This window comes from Syngnathoides biaculeatus, chromosome 15 (genome assembly GCF_019802595.1).
Source record: "Syngnathoides biaculeatus isolate LvHL_M chromosome 15, ASM1980259v1, whole genome shotgun sequence".
Taxonomy (NCBI): domain Eukaryota; kingdom Metazoa; phylum Chordata; class Actinopteri; order Syngnathiformes; family Syngnathidae; genus Syngnathoides; species Syngnathoides biaculeatus.
In genome coordinates this window covers 17,967,078-17,985,897 of record NC_084654.1, presented here as the reverse complement: position 1 = coordinate 17,985,897, position 18,820 = coordinate 17,967,078, and the positions used below count along the sequence as shown (strand labels likewise).

The following is an 18,820-nucleotide window of genomic DNA, read 5'->3' as shown; positions in this document are numbered from 1 at the left end:
AATCTTTTTATGATCTTGAGCTTCATTTCCATGGTAATGGATTTTTTTGGGGCTGTAGAAGCATCCCTGCTAAAACATTTCAATAGAACATTTCAAAAGAATTTCTAAAGAACTATAGAACTTTAGGACCCAAGTCCTATAGAATTTCTATAGAAACATTTTTTGTTCTGTAGAAATTCTATAGAAAATCACAGACAAAGTTTAAAGAATAAGTTGTTCTGTACAAATTGCATAGACTTCTGTGGAATTTTTAGCAGGGATTGTTAAAAGACAGGTTTCTTCTTTGGGGCGATAATGTCTAAAAAGGAGGGCGAAAAATGCAAAGATACTCCTGGCGCACAAACACGGACAAAATGGCAGACAGGGGATGGGGATTGTAAAGTCGAAACGTCTTGGGTCGCGACTGTCTTAAACCAAAGACTCCCTGTATTTGCTTTAATATGCAGGTGAGTTTTCCCAAAAACATCTGTGATTAGACAAATGTCAGACTCTGAATATATGAGGGTGTGTATTACATTTCTCCCAGTACTAAACTATCAGTCACCCAGATACGATGGGAAATTCCAAAAATCTATGCATCCATTTTCTGTACCGGTTATAAACACTTGGATTAGAAGTGAGCAAGAGCCTATCGCAACTGACTTTGGGCGAGCGGCGGGGTACACGCTTGACTGGTCGCCAGCCAAACATTTAAACAAACTCTGACACTCACATTCACTCTAGTTAAAATTGTAGAGTCGTAGCAGAAATGCTTAATAATGCAGAAAGGAGCTGCTCATCTGTCATATTGTGAAAGTAGCAATATTTGAGAGCTCTCATCAACAGGAAGAAGAAAAACTGGTGATGCTGTTTCCCGTAAAGTTTGTTAGTTCCCGTATGTCATCTGAGCTTCCACGTGGTTCCACTTTTAGAAATGGCACAATAGATGACCCAAGTGCATTAAACACAGGTGATGCAGTGATACGAAAGCCAAAGTGATCCCATCATTCAGTGACTACCCCTGCTCCCCCCTCCTCCTGACCTTCCTGTGGAATGTGGAGTGTTTGGTTCTGCGGGGCTACGAGGAATGTCTACACTGTTAGTACACGCCTCTCACGCCACTCGCCGGGAATCGCGGTACGTTTGACTTCAGCACGCACAAGCGATCATCCTTCCGCACGGCGGTTTGTGTGACAGTTTCCCAGCGGCGAGCCAGGAAAATGGAAAGCTGGAAAGCGTGGCTCCAGCTGACCACCATCTGTCAGGATGGTCGTGCTTTCCAGGAAGTGTGTTTGTATTTATTTAACCTCTACGAACCGAGGAAACCCCAGACAGAATGTCTGGATTCTCGCAGAAACTGTCAGAAACCACAGAGATGTTGACCGCAGGCAAAAAACCTCAAGTTGCCCGTTTATTTAAAAAAAAAAAAAAAAAAAAAAAAGACTTCCAGCCAGCCAAAACATTACAAAATCCGAAGACGCACAAAACAACGGGATTCCAAAAACTGATTTGACAAAAATAATAGTCCACAGTTTTGACTTATGAAGTGGTAATTTAACAATATTACTCTGGTTCACAAAAGAATCACACCAACAGCTATTTGATATTCTTCTGACATTTTTTTTTTTTTTGGGGGGGGGTTCAGGGTTGGTTTAATATTTGCAAATTTTTGTTGTGTTGAAATACCTTTAATATTTGCAAATTTTTGTTGTGTTGAAATACATTTGCAATATGATTAAACTGTCTTTTAATAAGATTGTGTTTCATCAGAGACGGGACAAGCCGAAAGAAAGTAGTAGTAGTAGTGTGTTTGAAGCACATGTAAGGAGATTACATCCCCCTCCCACCCATTGCAGATTTTCACTGTTAGCAGATGTATGTATCTAGCGCAATAAATCGGGGGTTGAACTCAAATGGAAGGGTTAATTTGGCATGGGATTAAAAACATATATATAGTCCTCAGTACTGAAATTGAGAGCTGGGCCAAAGGTCTAAGGACAACACTGATGCATCTTGGTAAGTATCTCGCTAAAAGCACAAATGCAGGAACTTAATTTCACATACTGGCATCAGCGGAACCGTCCATGACACACAGAATGAAAAATGTTGCTCGATAATATTTTCTCATCCGTCAAAATCTAAAATATTGGCAGTCAGGCAAACAAACACAAATATACTACTAATACAAACGTTCTAAACCACTATTTTTTAAGTATTATTATGTTAATGTGCAGTGAACATGTGCATGATAATGCAGCAACCAGAACCTCAAACATGCATTCTCATTCACAGAGATTAAAATGACGCTGTGACGACGGCTGGAGGGTTAGAGTCCAACGGAGAAGTCACGTTTGTCGGAGACTCTAAGGGCCGTTCCCATGACGACCAAACGCTAAGGAGTCTTACGGCTAAGTAATCAGTAGCCTTGACTTTGCAGTTTCCTGGTTTGCAAATCTCCGCACTCACCCCGGGCTCCGACCGCTGGTCAAGTTCGGGGCCCGCACCCTCGCTCTCTTGTCTGGTAAATAGTTAATCAGGTCTATAAACACTTGACACCGAGGCTGCTATCGACATGATCATGCAGGGGAATGCATTGTATTGAACAGGGGTCACAATTAGTAGCCCGTGGGCCTGTTTTAAAAATAACTCAGTGATGCAACAAACATTTCCTCAATCTTTTAGAAGTCATCATTTGCTGTAAACACTTGTAGAGACTTATACAAACAAACTGATAAATAGATATTGCGGTTCTTTTTTCTTAAATGCTTGGCCATTTAAGTATGTAAACATACAGTAGAAATCAATAAAAAAATGGTCAAAAAAATGATCGATGACTCAAAATAGCGGGGAAACATTTTATCCCAAATAATACTACGTTAGCTTGTAAACTAAAATGATGACGTTACGCTACATCTGTACATCCGTTAAGTATAGCTCAGTAATGTTCAACTTTAACATACAATTTGCATTTCATATTTAACCGTTTAACATTTATTTTGAAAACATTTTTATTTAACTGCCATGTGAAATACATTTGAATGTAATCATTTTCTAAGCACTTTAATTTTCCTTATTTAAGTGCCGCGTTAATGTTGAAACTATGTACAATGTTCCATTGGTTTACAATAACATTAAATATACTTATTAGGAGTAAAACCTCCGCCTCATTTTTGATGAACACTTATCCTACTAAAAGCCTACCCTGCTTTTAATCTTAGTCATTACGGTGGTACTTGGAGAGGTAAGTATCTTGAGGCGGTAGTTGATGGAAAAGGTTTACAAGAATCACCGCTCGAAGTTACCGAGGCTAGCTAGGATTTAGGATTTTGTTTGGGCTTTTCACGTTTTACTTTACAATAATTGTTATGGTAAATAGAGCGCTAGCCCATCCTTACATGAGCCACGTTACTCCTTAATATCATTGTCCTCTTTCTCGATTGCCAGTCGTTGGGGTGTGTGACTTATGTTGGCCGAGCCTCATGAGTAAGATTCAGTCTGTTTATTTTGCATAATTTCATTGAGTGACTTTGCATTATGGAAGAGACAATCTTCAAAGGCATACTGCACACCCTTCTTCAAATTTACTTTGATTTAATAATAAAACACAGATTAGCCTACAGTCATATTTTCTGTTACGCTCTAATGAGGCAATTTTGCGGGATCTCTGTGTGAAAGATTCTCTAGTTTCTATTCGCTTTACTCATATTATTCCCACGCAGCCCTGAAAAGTTGAAGTTTTTGTAGATTCTGACCATTCCTCTCCAGGATAACTCTCCTTTTTCAACGCCTCATCATCTTCACTGATGGACCTTCATCAGTGCTGCACTCTGCCTTCTTTTTAATTGCACCGTTTAGATGATTCTATTCGCTCAGCGCCTAACTACAGTGGAAAAATAAGAAGCCATTAGCTACGATCTCTGGTGCATTACCTCATTCTAAATTCTGCCCTGCGGCCTGCAAGGTAGGAGCTCGTGCCGCAGTGGGGAGAGAATTATGTAACGAGGAAGCAAAGAGCAGCCCTGCATTAAACGTAAAATTAAGCATAGGCCAACTCGTGCTTGTATTTTATTGGTTGCATCCATTACATCTTCCTGCTTTATTGGTCGCATCCATTACATGTTAATGTTTACGGCAGTGATGGAAAACCGCTTTCCTCTCAGTTGTGATTAAGTCAAGTGAATTATCCAACAATGAAAAGATTTTCGCCAAGATTTCAACATTTATCACCAGCAAAAACAACCAATGAGTAAAGTTTGGAGAATGTAGTGACATTTTTCTTCACTTGGCTCCTGGAGGGGGGTGAAGTTGCAGTACCTGAAGACATGACACACATGTACGGGGAGAACATTCAAACTCCACAAAAGCCCGAGCAGAGCTTTAGATTTAAATCCTCAGATTTGCACACCAGACGTATTCATGGAAGTAAATATGTGCCACCAGGATTTGAATTTAAAATGTGAAAGTGATCACATCTTCAATAGTTGCATTTCAGTGTAGCTTTTCAATGTTAACAATTCAACCGGCTACAATTCGCCGTCTAAAATTCACTGTCTGTGCCAAACAGCCAGCCTATCCAGTTACGCTTTTTTAGTATGTGACGTCATGTGACTAAGAAAGCCTAACTGCAATTGGCTGGGTGTTCGGTTCTGACCTAAAGTAACGGTGCCTGGTGGCACAGACGGTGAATTTTTGACAGCGAATTGGAGCTTGTTGAATTGTGAACATTGAAAAGTTACATGGAAACACAACTATTGAAAATGTGATCACTTTACATTTCTAATTAAAATCCTGTTTCCTGTGGCATTTCAAATTCCAATCCTGGTGGCACATATTTACTTCGATACATTTTCTTTTCATTTTCCATCATTTATGTCCAACAGTCCTCTCTACATGAACTCATATAAATGGACACTGGAGTGGCAACACAGAACTGATGATTCCTCCATCAATACCCCCCATAGCACAGGGTGCTGTTGCGGCTAAAACCTTTAGGACGTGAGAAAGCCCATTAGATGCACGTGACGCAGAAAAAAAGAAAAAAAAAAGTCTACTATCAATAAAGTGGTTTTAACAACTGCAATGAAAGAACATCGTCAAAGTAGAAGTATCAGATAATTGGGTAAAATTTTACTGGTTTGATTTCTTTTTACAACTGCTTGCAGTGTTGCGGTATTCAGATGAAAAAGCTCTAAATCCCCGCAGCGCACTCGCTTCGGCTTAGTGGCTAAACAGACAAATAGCAAAAAGACACAGTCAGCGACACGCTGGTGACCACATAACGCAACACTTTGCGGGTAAAGAGCGGTACATGTCGCCCATAAGTGACAAGAAAAAAGCACAATCTCAGTAGTCAGAAAGATGTACAGATAAGCGGTATTTTTTCTTGTCACCATAAACTAGAGAAGCATATTATTTTTGTCAATTGACAAAAAAAGCAAAGCTTTGGGAACATCGTTTTGACAGCATAAGAGCTTAAATAAAAGGAAACAATTTTGGGAACAGAGATGTTTTTTGTCAATCCTCAAATTTGAACTACTCCTTTGTGTTTTGTATTTTTACTCAAAGTGAAAAGGTCAAGTGTCATGAAATGGATGATTTTTAGTATGTTATTAATGAAAAAAAACAGCAGCCGGTATGGACCCATCCGCTTTTTTCCCCATAAAACATGATTTTGACGTATATGGGTTTTTGTAACTCAATCAATTTCTTTGTAGTAGCATCGAATGCAGGACTCTAATAAAGTAATGCAGAATAAGGAGGTCCAGTTACTCAAGTGTTGACCATTCAACTAGTGCAACATGTAAGACATGATTCCAGCAATACCTGGCAGTAATTTAATATTATTAACTGGGTGTTGCAATGTATCAGTATCGTAAGTGGTCAACGAAGATCCGCTAAGTCACGATTTGGACACTTCCCCATGTGCTGACCCCAATCACAGGATGTCACTATATACTAAAAGATGCTAGAAAAGCTTCGCATACAGTCCCCAACTCCATTCAGTTCACGAGGACTGGACAAAGCGAACATGAACACGGTGCCACTTCAGAACAACACAGGAGAAAATAGGATCATGTTCAGAAAGGGCCGGCGGAGAATAATGGAGGCTTGGGAAGAGGAGAGGGAAAAAATAAATAAAAGGGCTGACTCACCCATTCTTTACAAGCACCGTGCAAGCTTGTGCGAACGAGTTTGTGACGTGATCGTAGACTTACAGGACAGCTGAGGACACTGCACGGGAGCTACACTTCAATGCAACGACACTGATGCACCACTGCAACACTACAGAGATTTTCTTGCATGCCAAATTTCATTTCAGGCAACCTCAAATGCTCAATATCTAAAAAAGGACCACATTTAGCCAAGTTAAAGTTGATTGATTTTTAACTGTGCAAATATGCACTTTTATGTAAACTTATTACCTTCTATTGAAGATCTTTTGATTTCACAAAATATGCTGCAAATTCAACACATGACTATTTTCAGTTCTTTAAAACCTGTTAAATGTTTCGAAACATTAATTTGGTAACATATTTTATTTTATTTTTTTCAAACTATTGTTGGTGGGTTATTCTATCCTTGTATTTATTTATTTGTTTTAAACCTGTCCTATTCAGGTGCATCGAATTACATAATATTGGATCTGTATGCCTTTGTGCTGGAACAGTTTTGCTGTGCAACAAGGAAGTTTTAAAAAAACTCATTTTGCCTCGTTTGACGTTCTTTCATTATTCTATTCTATTTATTTTATTTAAAAAAAGAAAACATTCTGATGCTTGGGAACTTCAAAGTTATGCCTATACTATCTAGGAAACTCTGACAAAAGTATATTTCGAAAATAATATAGGATGCAGTGTAATTAAGTAGGTGTTAAGACGCACACTTGATTGCTTGTGAATGTGTGGGTGTGCCCCTACCTTGACTGCAGGTGTGACTCCATCCTCAACAGTGCTCTGGCCATTCTGTCAAAGAGCAGAGTTAAGAAAATTGTCAGCGTGTGTGTGTGTGTGAATAGCGCACAAAGTGTGCACATGCACACAAAGACAGCAGATATAGTACATGAGAACATTTGCAAGACAATGTGGGCGACACGAGTCCACCGTAACACTTTACTCCTCCACTAACGAGGCTGCTAATAACCTACAACTGACACAAATGTGCATCTTTCGTGTCCTGCAGGTGATCAGCGGTTCAACGTATAATTAGTGTTATATTGAGGAAGGGGGGAAAAAAACCTGTGGAAAAGCAGCTGGTGATGTTGACATGTTCACAAACTATTGTCAAACCTTGAATATAGATAAATGGAACCTACATTCTTAGACAGCAGCCATACTGCTACGGGAAAAAAAAAAAAAAACTGTTATTATTAATTATTGTATTGTATTATTATTGTATTGTAATAGTTTAAACGATAAACTTCTTTTTTTTTTTTTCTTTCGGCTTGCCCCGTTAGGGGTCGCCACAGCGTGTCATCTTTTTCCATCTATAAACAGTTTAATATAATTTCAAAGTCATCTTCAGCATTACCTTTAATAATAAACAGCTTGGAAATTAATTGCAAAAAAAAAAAAAAAAAAAAAAAACCAAACTAGATATGCAAGTTCATGCAGAAAAACTTCCACTAACAACCCTGGCTAAAGCCGACTCCTCCCCTATTTATAAACTTTCCCTCTCAGTCAAGATGTATCACCTCAACATGTCATTCTAAAACGCGTCTTCAGTTCTTAATTGTTTGGAGTCTCCCCATACCTGTATATGCCTCTGGATGGAGGGGGTGTCCCCCTTGGTTCCCACACCGGGAACATTCTTGCTTTAAAACAGAAAAGTTGACAGTACCACACATGAAAACATACACTAGGCGTGTGAGAAAAGTTCCTGGACTTGTGTCACAAAAGATCTATTTCAAATCCATCAGTCAAAATAAATAAACAAATCAGGGTTTGGATTGTGACAATAACAGGGCTTTTGTAATGGTGAAAATATTATAATAATAGGGCAGACACCAAAGACGTGTTGTCCGGTCACGTTTAGATCAGTTACAGTCGCTCGTGTTGCGGCGACCCCGAGAGAGACGCAACGGTACGTCAAATACTGCTGATTCATGACATTTTAGCGCCGACTTTTCCGCTTTGCTGCCTCTTCACATTTGGGAGAATAGAGCATTTGTTTACCCTTTGTGGGGCTCATCTCGAGAGGGTGACTCACGCACCACCGCTACATGTCCGACCATACACAGGAAACGTCAGTATGTGAGAACGAATACGCTGAATATAACTACAATACATACGTGCGACAGCACTCAGGATAATTTGCTGATCTGATGTCACGTTGTACTTATTTAGACACCCCATTTGCTAGTTTCAACCAAGAAGTGAACATTTTGTCACAGCTGGGTCAAGACACAAATAATCAACAATCGGTTTAATACAATTGAATGAATTGTTAGTCATCATTCTAAGCGTGTAAACCATTAGCCATTCTAATTGTCTTTGGAGATGTGTCTACGGCACACACCGCATGCACAAATACGTGACAGTGACAAAAGTAGTTTGGTGGCTTGGTGATGACGTGTCGCCTCCACAAGCAAAAATACAATCAATGCTTTAATGTTTTATCGGTGGTTGCATTTTCTTCCTCAAACTCTGGGCTATTACTAGCTGCTAGCTACAGTATGTACCGTAATTCATAATCTTGGAGTAGTTTGACAAAAGTCCACAGAAGGTCAGAAGGATGAGGTTAGACTGGATTGTGAAGGCAGGGAGCAGGCGGAGGAACAATTCGAAAGATGGAGGCACGCACTGGAAAGGAGAGGAATGAAGATTAGCCAAAGTAAAACAGAGCATATGTGCAAGACTAAGAGGGGCGGTGGGGGAAAGAGTGGAGCTCCAGGAAGAAGAGATAGCAAGTGTGGACGACTTCAAACACTTGGGGTCAACAATACAGAGCAATGGTGAGTGTGGTAGGGAAGTGAAGAAACAGTTCCAAGCGGGGTGGAACAGTTGGCGGAAGGTGTCTGGTGTTCTATGTGACAGAAGAGTCTCTGCTAGAATGAAGGGCAAAGTTTATATAACAGTGGTGAGGCCGGCCATGATGGACGGATTAGAGACGGTGGCACTGGAGAGACAACAGGAAACAGAACTGGAGGTGGCAGATATGAAAATGTTGAGGTTCTCGCTCGGTGTGAGCAGGTTGGATAGGATTAGAAATGAGCTCATTCGAGGGACAGCCAAAGTTGGATGTTTTGGAGACAAAGTTCGAGAGTGCAGACTTCGATGGGTTGGACATGTCCAGAGGCAAGAGAGAGCGTAAATTGGTAGAAAAGTGCTGAGGATGGAGCTGTCAGGCAAAAGAGCAAGAGGAAGACCAAAGAAAAGGTTGATGGATGTTGTGATGGAAGACATAAGGACAGTGGGTGTTAGAGAGGAAGATCCACGAGATAGGCTCAGATGGAAAGAGATTACACACTGTGGCGACCCCGAACGGGACAAGCCGAAAGGAAAAGAAGATACAATAGGAAAGAACAACAACATATCCTGGAATTCTGCTCCCATTTTGGGCCAACAACAACCCTGAGTTGAATTAAAGCTATGACTAAAAGGGACGTCACTCAAGCCATTTCTACCAGGCAAACGTAAAACTCCTTTGACCACTAAAGTAATTAAATTGAAAATCCAGTTAAGACGTTTAAATGAGCACCGTGGTCCTTTAATGACATATGATGTTGTAACAGCAATGCTAAAAGCGGAATTGGACCATCACTGGTGATAAATCACCACACAGTCAAATATTCTTGCACGTGGCAACATCCTACATAAGTGCAGCCTTTTCCGATTTTGTGATGGTGGATTTTAACTCAAAAATTGGTCGACAGTGTGCTCTTTCACATCCTCTGTACCCTCTTCCGTCGCCTGCTTCCTGTAGACTGCACTGCAAGGCGGGCAGTCGACACAATAACAAGCCCTTGACAACCAAAAGTTAAACAAAGAGTCCGAGACCCGTCCTGTCATGATCTATGTTCTTTTTAATGTAATCTAATGCATTTAAAAATTGCTTATTGTAATCTATAGCTGTTCAATGGCTGTTAAATTGAATTGGATCTAAAAGCGCTGATATGCTGCAGATCTGCTCATTGGACTTTGAACAAGGGGAGTCAATTAAGTCTAAACGTTCTAGTCATATAAACTCAGAGCCATAAAGTAACAAACTTCAGGAAACCATAAGAAAGTCCAGAAGAAATAATGTCTGCGTTCCTTTCCGGCAGTATGTTTTAATGCAACAAAGACTGGGTCAGGTTGAAGAAACAAACCCTTTTGGATGATAGGTGAAACATCTTCAACAGACAAGAAGAGTGTTGTGTAAATTCAATTTACGAAGACGTCTTTTAATAAATATTTTAAAATACATCTAGACTGCAAGTCTTTCACACCTTCTCTGGTCCAAATAAGATGACAGGTTTGTACCGTATTTTGTTCTTCAAAAGAAAGTCTAACCAAGCAAACCACAATGGGTGATGACAAACCAGGTAACACGTCACACTTCTTTTATTAATCACAATAATATAAATGGGAATAAAGTTTGGTTCACACACTCCTGACAAACGACGCAAATAAGAATAAAAATTGATTTTGTTGGTGAATAATCTACTCGGTTGGATCAGAGCAGAACCAAAACCATAGCAGAATATGTTTAGGACTCGGGATTGGTTGAACTGGTAAGCAGCCAAATTCAATTATTGTGTATAAAACTCAATAATTGAAAAATAGATTACAGTATTACCACCTCATAATTAATGCTTTATTTAAATTTACGTTTATCTAGAGGAGCTTATGGAACAACCCCACTTTTTGTTCAAAAAGGTCACCTTGGCATTGCTCTGTCAATCATCGCTCTGGGTTGGGATGGGTATCAAACTACAACTAGGTTTACATTTATCAATGAATGAAGTTTTTTTTCCCCAATATTTATAAAATACTGGAAAAGTAAATCTGTGTTTCTCTGGCAAGAAAAAATAGCACAAATTGTTCTTTAAACCCCCCCCAAAAAAAAAAAAAATTCCACACAACAAAATTCCTAATCATTTAATCAGTGAGTCAATTACTTTTATTTTTCCCCCTAATACAAACCATGCTTACTAGACACAGCCCTAAAAAGATTTGTGCTGGCGGATCCACCAGCATTAAAGATATCCAAAAAGTTGTTGATGTGAGGTTACCATGGCAACACCGAAGAGGCCACTTTTCGTATACAAACCAGGATACTGTCAACATGGCTTTGAATATTTTACAGTTAGCCAAATATCAGGTAGTTTTTATTTAAGCCTTGACAGCAAGAGTCTGTGTGTGCCTCTATGGAGGTCAATATGTATTCCTGACACCATTCCTTTGACACATTCAATCTCATTAGCCGTGCATGGCCGACGCAAGTGGCCCAGTTAATGGCGGCGGTCCTCCCGTGTACTTCCTCAATGAGAACGCAGGCATGCACATCCGCACATTACAAGCGTAAAAAGAAAGCCCAACACATTAATTGGCGAGAGAGCCCAGCGATTACACATGTGGGAATTGTAATGTCCAAATGGTAGTCCAACTGAAGAACTTCAGAGAAAGCAGAACTTTTAATTCTATACAGTACAACTGCTTAGTCATTAAAAAGTCAACAAGCTCAAGGCATCGGTGCTGTTTGAGTTGGTCAGATAAATGTGTTTTACCAACATGACAGTATCCAGGGAAAAGGAAATACAATCACCTTTTAGCGTGTCTTTGTAACCCTAGCCGACTGAATTTCTCGGTATCTCGGCGAGTATTGATAGAAGGTCACTTTGCTGATGTCCTGTAATTCCATGAAATAGTAATGATCGACAGTATATCTATTTTAGGGGTTATAGGCTAAGGTTTCCAACTTACACCGCACAAGCCAAAGAAGTAAAAAACAACACCTGAAACATTCAGTATTAGCTTCGAGCACAATCCTCCGATGGCCATACAAAATGCATGGGAAAAAAATATGATGTGGGAATGAGTTTCCCCGCTAGATTTATTTTTGGAACGTATCTACGTGTCTGTTGTCGAAGGTATCACTTTACAGTAACACTGAAATCTGCAGTTTATAGCTAGCATCGTTTTTGTTTTCACAGCTTTTCACATTAACCCATTCATGGGCAAGGTGGCAATTTTTTCCTTTATTGAGATAAAAGTCTCCTAACAGGCTACAATCAAGGAAATATTTCTTTTTCATTTATGGTTAAGTTATATGATAACTTTACTCATTTATATTCTCGTCCCAAAAATGGGATGCCGCCCGCGAAAGGGTGCTTGTGTTTTCTTAGTAGATCGTCCCAAAAACCAGAATCAGATTAAAACACTTAAATATTTCGATACACTGATGGATATGACGGGTGAAAATCATGATGTCCCAAAAATGGGACGCTGACCATGAATGGGTTAACCCAAATGTTGGAGACTACTGAAAACAAATACATAAATATGCAATAAAACATCAAAAGAGTGGTACTGCGACTTGAATTACAAGATTGGCGCGATATGAGCGACTCCCAAGCAAAAATTTTAGATATGAGCGCAAGATGGAGGAGTGGACTGAAACGGCTCTAAAAGCCTCACAAAAAAAAAAGATAATAATAAATGTGTATTTGATGACAAGAGTACATGACCTATTCTACAGCCCCCATGACTATTTTCTCATTGAGTTTTTTTTTTTTTTTTTTTAAACAAACAATCGAGTGATGGCATTTTAAAATAACCATGTCGTTTCATGCGTCGACTAAGGGAACGCTTGAGATTTACGGCCCCTACGAGTTTATTACTTACTTGTACACACTCTTCTGGTACCATTCTTTGTGTCACCCAGACATTCTCTCTCGGGTCTTGCACCTTTGTTTGTAGCCTCATTTATGCGAGACTGTTGTTTTGATACATCTATGCTATGTATGGCATTCTGCACATGTGAGAGAAGATAAGAGATTCATCTTTCTCTGTGTAACAGTTGAAATTGTTTTTAGATACCATATTGTTTGATATTGTGTCAGTACGTGCTCTGACAGGCTGCCAGTAATATCTTGCATTCTGGAATAGAAAGAACACTTTGGTTTGCTTTCAAGCGCACCGATGGAAACCTCTTACCCTGAAGTATGTGGGAGTTATTTTTTTTGTATTTATTTAGGGGTGTATGGATGGAGGGGTGGTGTTGGTGGTGGTGGGGGGAAGGGTATTTGGGCTCTATTTTTTACAGATTTTCACCTATTGAAGGCGGATCCGGAAAGTATGACAAGTATAATAAGTGGAGGTTTACATACTTGTATTTAGAATTAGATGGTGGAGTGGATCAAGGCTGTCATGGGCTAATTTCTTTGTCCATGCATCCATCCATTATTTACGCTTTTCCGGGTCGGGTCGCGGGGGAAGGAGCTTCAGCAAGGTTAGCCAGACTTCCCTTTTCCCAGCCACTTCTTCCAGCTCTTCCGGAGGGATCCCGAGGCATTCCCAAGCCAGCCGAGAGACATAGTCTCTCCACCGTGTCTTGGGTTGTCCTCGGGGTCTCTTTCCTGTGGGACATGCCCGGAATACCTTACCAGGGAGGCATCCAAATCAGATGCCCCAGCCACTTCATCTGGCTCCTCTCAATGCTTAGAAGAAGCAGCTCTACACTGAGCCCCTCTCGGATGACCAATCTTCTCACCTGTCTCTAAGAGAGAGCCCGGACACCCTGCGGAGGAAACTGATTTCGGCCGCTTCTATCCGAGATCTTGTTCTTTCGGTCACGACCTACAGCTCATGCCCATAGGTGAGGGTAGGAACGTAGATCGACTGGTAAATTAAGAGCTTAGCCTTTTGACTTAGCTCCCTCTTTACCACAACGGACCAATACAAAGTCCGCATCATTGCAGACGCTGCACCGATCAGTCTGTTGATCTCCCGCTCGATTCTTCCCTCACTCGTGAACAAGACCCCAAGATACTTTACTATACTATACTTTTACTATACAAACTAGTTTCTTTGTTCTTTTCTTTAAACCATAAACATCTAAATAAAAGATTTTTTTCTCACAAAAGTGCAGTGTTAACACATGCACTCCCTCACTTTGAGTTTCGCTCAGGAGTTCCACAGGTCCCACCCAGATTAGCTGCACTTGATCCTGTACGGGAGATAAAGGCATAAATTTGCACACCGTTTGAGTGCTCGGGTTGACGGCGCTAGCAAACATGGCGCACTCTCGACCTTCCGACCCTACCTTGTCCTTGACGAGGCCAACGATATTACATAATAACGGATAGAATAGACAATAGCCCATAAATGCTGACAATAGCGTCAGTCGGTTAATCCCTCATTCTTTGGCCTTCTATACTGTATCAAAATAGGAACATGTTCCATTCAGATACACATTTCAAAATTAGAGTGGGGCTGAAACTATTAAAAGTTTTAGAGTAGACGTGAAAGTTTCTGTATTTATGTGGTCGAGATCTAGTGGCAACCGGGACCTGAGGGCAGTTCCGTGCATGTGTGGGCTCATTGGCAGGATCTTGACAAATGCCAGAAACCATTGCAGGTGGCACTGAGTCACCGGTGGAGGCACAACGGTGGGGATGACAGGTCGCTCTTTATCAGCACTGATTCACTTTAGATCAGACGTCATTGCCCCACAGGAAAGCGTATCAATCAAGTATCTTTATGACTCCCACCTCCTTCCTGTTCTTTCTGATTCAGGTATAATTGTAAATCACATTTTGATCCGTGATTCAGCTGTTTGATGCGTGGTGGGCCAGGAAATCAATAGGACTCCAGCTTTGAAATTGAGGAATTAACCTAATGTTTGGAGGGGAGACGTATCGGCTGTCTGGGTTCTTGGTCTGACATGATGAAATGAAATAGATTCCATTCAACATCATCGATTCCACTGGGTTTTGAAAAGTCCCTGTAAAGTGAAAATGTTCAACTGTTTGTTCACTATGTGCTAAGATGTCTGTAGTGTGAGCCATAGGCTGAAAAACGTGCAATGTGACGGCGTTTTGTGGGTGTGCGTGTGACATCGCGGATGCGTTCCATCCACCTTTGTTTTTGTCGTGATCTATCTGAATCTAAATTGGCCATCGTGCTCTGCAGTGAGAACATAGCACAAAACCGTAAAGGTTGAAAAATGGCAACAGGTAGACCCTGACCGAGAACATATACATGTAATGTGACCTCAGCTACATCGACCACCTTGAACACAAACCCCGATCCCTGAAATACTGCAAATTGCTATGACAAGGACCTTCCAAGGCCAGAATGGATCAGGACCAGACCTCATAAAGTATCACCACTCGAGTCAGGCGTCACATCACAGCACAGAAGGTTGCTCTGCCTTCTCATTTCCTAAATCAGCCAAGAGGACTGCCTCATCTGTCTCGCAGTCCAACATGCTCACTTGGCACGGACCCGCTAGGTCACTCGTTGTGCTCAATTGCTCACGGGCGCGAGGTCTCTCTCTCGTGCTGGTGCTAGCAAAGTGTGCAGTGGCAAAGATCCCGCTCTGAACGGAAGGGACTGGTGTGATCAAATTTATCACAGATTGACTGACAATGAATGCAAAGTGGAGTGATTATGTGAGAAAAATCACTTTGAAAATAAAACTGGACATTTTATCTCTATCAATCGTGTAATAAAAAGACAAGCAATTACACTTGACACTCTTTGCAGGATCAGCACTTCCATCTGTTCAGAGGTGTTGCTGACAAGTGGATAGGACAAAAATCACGCAACAAATCCACTATAACAACACAATTTGCGAGAGTGACTCATTTTTTTCATGACAGTAGCAATGTAAAATATGGATGAGTGAATCAAAACTCATGAACTCAATTCATCTATTTATATTCATTCATGCACTGTATGTTTGGTGCTACACTTGAAATTTAATTGCAGTCATTGCGGGTCTCATTTCCAACTTCATATACCGTGATGCCTGCGAGTATATAGCAGTCCATCATTCAAATCCCTGCATTTTTAGTTTTTTTTTTTAATTATCTATTTTTGTGTTTACAGTATACTAACTAACTGTAATGTAGTAGTTTCTAGACATTTTAGGCCTGCAATTTTTCTATGTTTGAATAAGTTTCTTTAAAAATGTGTTTGGAAAAGTTTTAATATGGTAAATTGTTGTAAGGTGTACAAATGTTTTCTTCCCCCTCTCTTTTTAAATTGTTTTTGTACATCACAACTTTTCACTTATTCCAGGTAGGTCAGGAACATATCCCTGCAATGGTTGACTTTACAGTATCGAGGATCCTTGTACTATAAGCAGATCATATACAAGTAAAATGCCAATGACTATATTAACTGCTTGTGTTTACATTCACATATAGTAGTCACCATCGGAGGGTATTCTTTTGATACATCATTAATGCATGTATACGCATGATTAATCGGGTAATGTAAGCCCTTTTCAAATCTGCAAAAATCTGAATTTTCTCCAGATTTTTTAAAACACAAACATTGCAACTTACAAAAAAAGGACAAAGTAACATAAATCAGTCAAACGTTGTGTCTGTAAGTGTCCAAAAAATTTTGAATTGGTCATTGGAATTTTATCCTTCCAACACATCAGAAATCAGCTTCAAAAAATCTTTATGGGTCAGGCCCAAATATGTATCTCTTGGCTTTTTATTTTTTTTTTATTACATACAACAACACTGCTGACTATTCGTGCTGCTGCTCATATGTAATTTCCGCAAACATATACAGTATCTACAGTACTTAACCATGTACAACTTTTACTTCATTCCCCTCACTAGTTGCTAAATACAGCATGTACTGTACATATATTTTTGGACATTATTCATACATTTGCGCTTCTTTCAATTACACTTGTGTACTGACTTTTGGAGAACTCCTAGTGTAGTTTATTTTGTTTTTTGATTTATATCGTAGAAAAAAATGAATGTCTCTTGTTCTCTCTATCATGTTTATGTATAGTGTATGATTTTATTGCGATGAGTGAATGTTTTCATAATTTTAAGTTCTGGTGCAGAACCAAAATGTCTCATTTGAGCTGAAAAAGGTTGTGGAGAACTGACTGAAATGAGTCCTAAACCAGTAGGTTCCCCCTCCTATCAGAAGCTAAAAGATGAAGATCAACTTCTGAGACCAAAATCTCCCTTTTCTATCAGGGAAGCTATCCAAGTTGAAAGATAGGTATCAACTTTTAGGATGAGGATGTCTATCAGATAAGCTTTCTATCTACAAATCAATCCCCGCGGAAAAGAAGACAGAGGATGCGGTGTAATACTGTGCAGAGCCGCGCAAAAGGGGGAGATCAGAGACAGAAGGCATGAATATTACATATCCCCCAGTGCCGGATGAAGCGGATTCCTGCAGCTGTTCAATCTTAGAGCGTCAATGATGTTCCACAGGTGGATCCTCCAAAACCCATCATTAAACCTGGATCTGGACCAAATTATTTATGGAAACGTGCGCACAAGGGTCAGAATAGCTAACTAGAATTCAGTTCAACAAGTACCAAAGGATCAACTACGGAGATTTTCTTTGGTATTATGCAAAAGAGCGACAAATTGCACGTATAACATGGCAGTAGAGTGGAGCTAGTTTACTAAAGCTTAGTCAGTGTTGCCAAGTGGGACCAATTTTTACTATAAAAGACAATATGAGCACAATCAGTTAGTTTTCCATGCGATAGGAAAGCACACAACAGAAGACAACTACAGAGTCGATCGCGCCGAGCATTGCCAAAGACATGGTGCCCACTTATATAATACAAAAACAGTACCAGATGGACATTCTGTAAATATCTGATCCAAGGTATGTGCAAATATTTTGCTGAAGCTACTTTCCATTCACCTGTGGAACATCATTTGCCAACATAAAAGCATACGGACCAGCCTAACCCCTAATGGAGTTTGATGGCTCATTTTATGACGTTAAACTGTGAAACATTTAAAAATGTTAATGTATTAAGGATCGTGTTTACATATATGTTGTGACAGGTAAAATATTAGTAAGCGTGAACAGCAAGCTACGTCATTCTGTGCGTCGCAAGTGGGTCCATATCACAGAGAAATGTCAGGGAAAGTTAATTTATTACATTTGTTAGCCTGCTAGCTAGCTAAGGGATTGAACAGGCTCATCCAATATGTCACCACCTCGCTTGGTGGCATGTCGGTGTGTGGGTCCACATAACAGACACCTAAGGGATAGTTAACAGTTTATTAAACACAGCGGTACACGTTATTCCGCCTCCGGTTCACATCGTGTATTAGATTGAAAGTTTACAAGGGTGTTTTCAGGGCATTCACCATCCATGCCCACAGTGTCCAAAAGCTAGGAGGTCTCCATTTTTCACAATTTTGGATCCTCGTTTTATGTAGTTAATTTTTCTTATCCATTCAAATTTGGCAGACCTTTCTACACTATTCTATGTGGTGTGTCTAATTTAATAAGATAATTAATTTTTAGTTTTATTAATAAAATAGATAATAAATTTAGATTTTTTTTTTCCGTGGCTTGGACACGCTTATTGTTTTGGGCTGCAAAAAGGCGTTTCTTTGATCTTGCCAATTCTCTTGAGATGAAGCAAGAAATGAAGATACATGTGGAAATGAAATGGCGATAAGATAAGAAAAAACACAGTATATAAAAATGTCTAACCCTAATCCTTCATCCAATGAAAGATGTTCAAGCACCTTCGAAAATCAATGATTCCCAATCAAGGGGAAATTATCCAATTTAACTTCGTGTGAAAATTATTATTTACTACAGATAATGTATCTATTAATCTAGCTATCCCAGCAAGTCAGCAACATATAGTGACAATTAAATGCCCTTTCGTGAGATGA

At 39.9% G+C, this 18,820-nt stretch overlaps 1 protein-coding gene across 3 annotated transcripts in view; it reads right to left on the bottom strand.

Annotated features, from left to right (window-relative positions):
* Positions 1 to 18,820, bottom strand: part of rps6ka1 (ribosomal protein S6 kinase a, polypeptide 1) — a 64,081-nt gene that overhangs the window by 32,359 nt on the left and 12,902 nt on the right. For all 3 annotated transcript variants that reach the window (XM_061843392.1, XM_061843393.1, XM_061843394.1), the window contains exon 2: positions 6,897 to 6,941. In XM_061843392.1, coding sequence (XP_061699376.1) covers positions 6,897 to 6,941 — 45 coding nt within the window. The remainder of the gene's footprint in view (positions 1 to 6,896; positions 6,942 to 18,820) is intronic.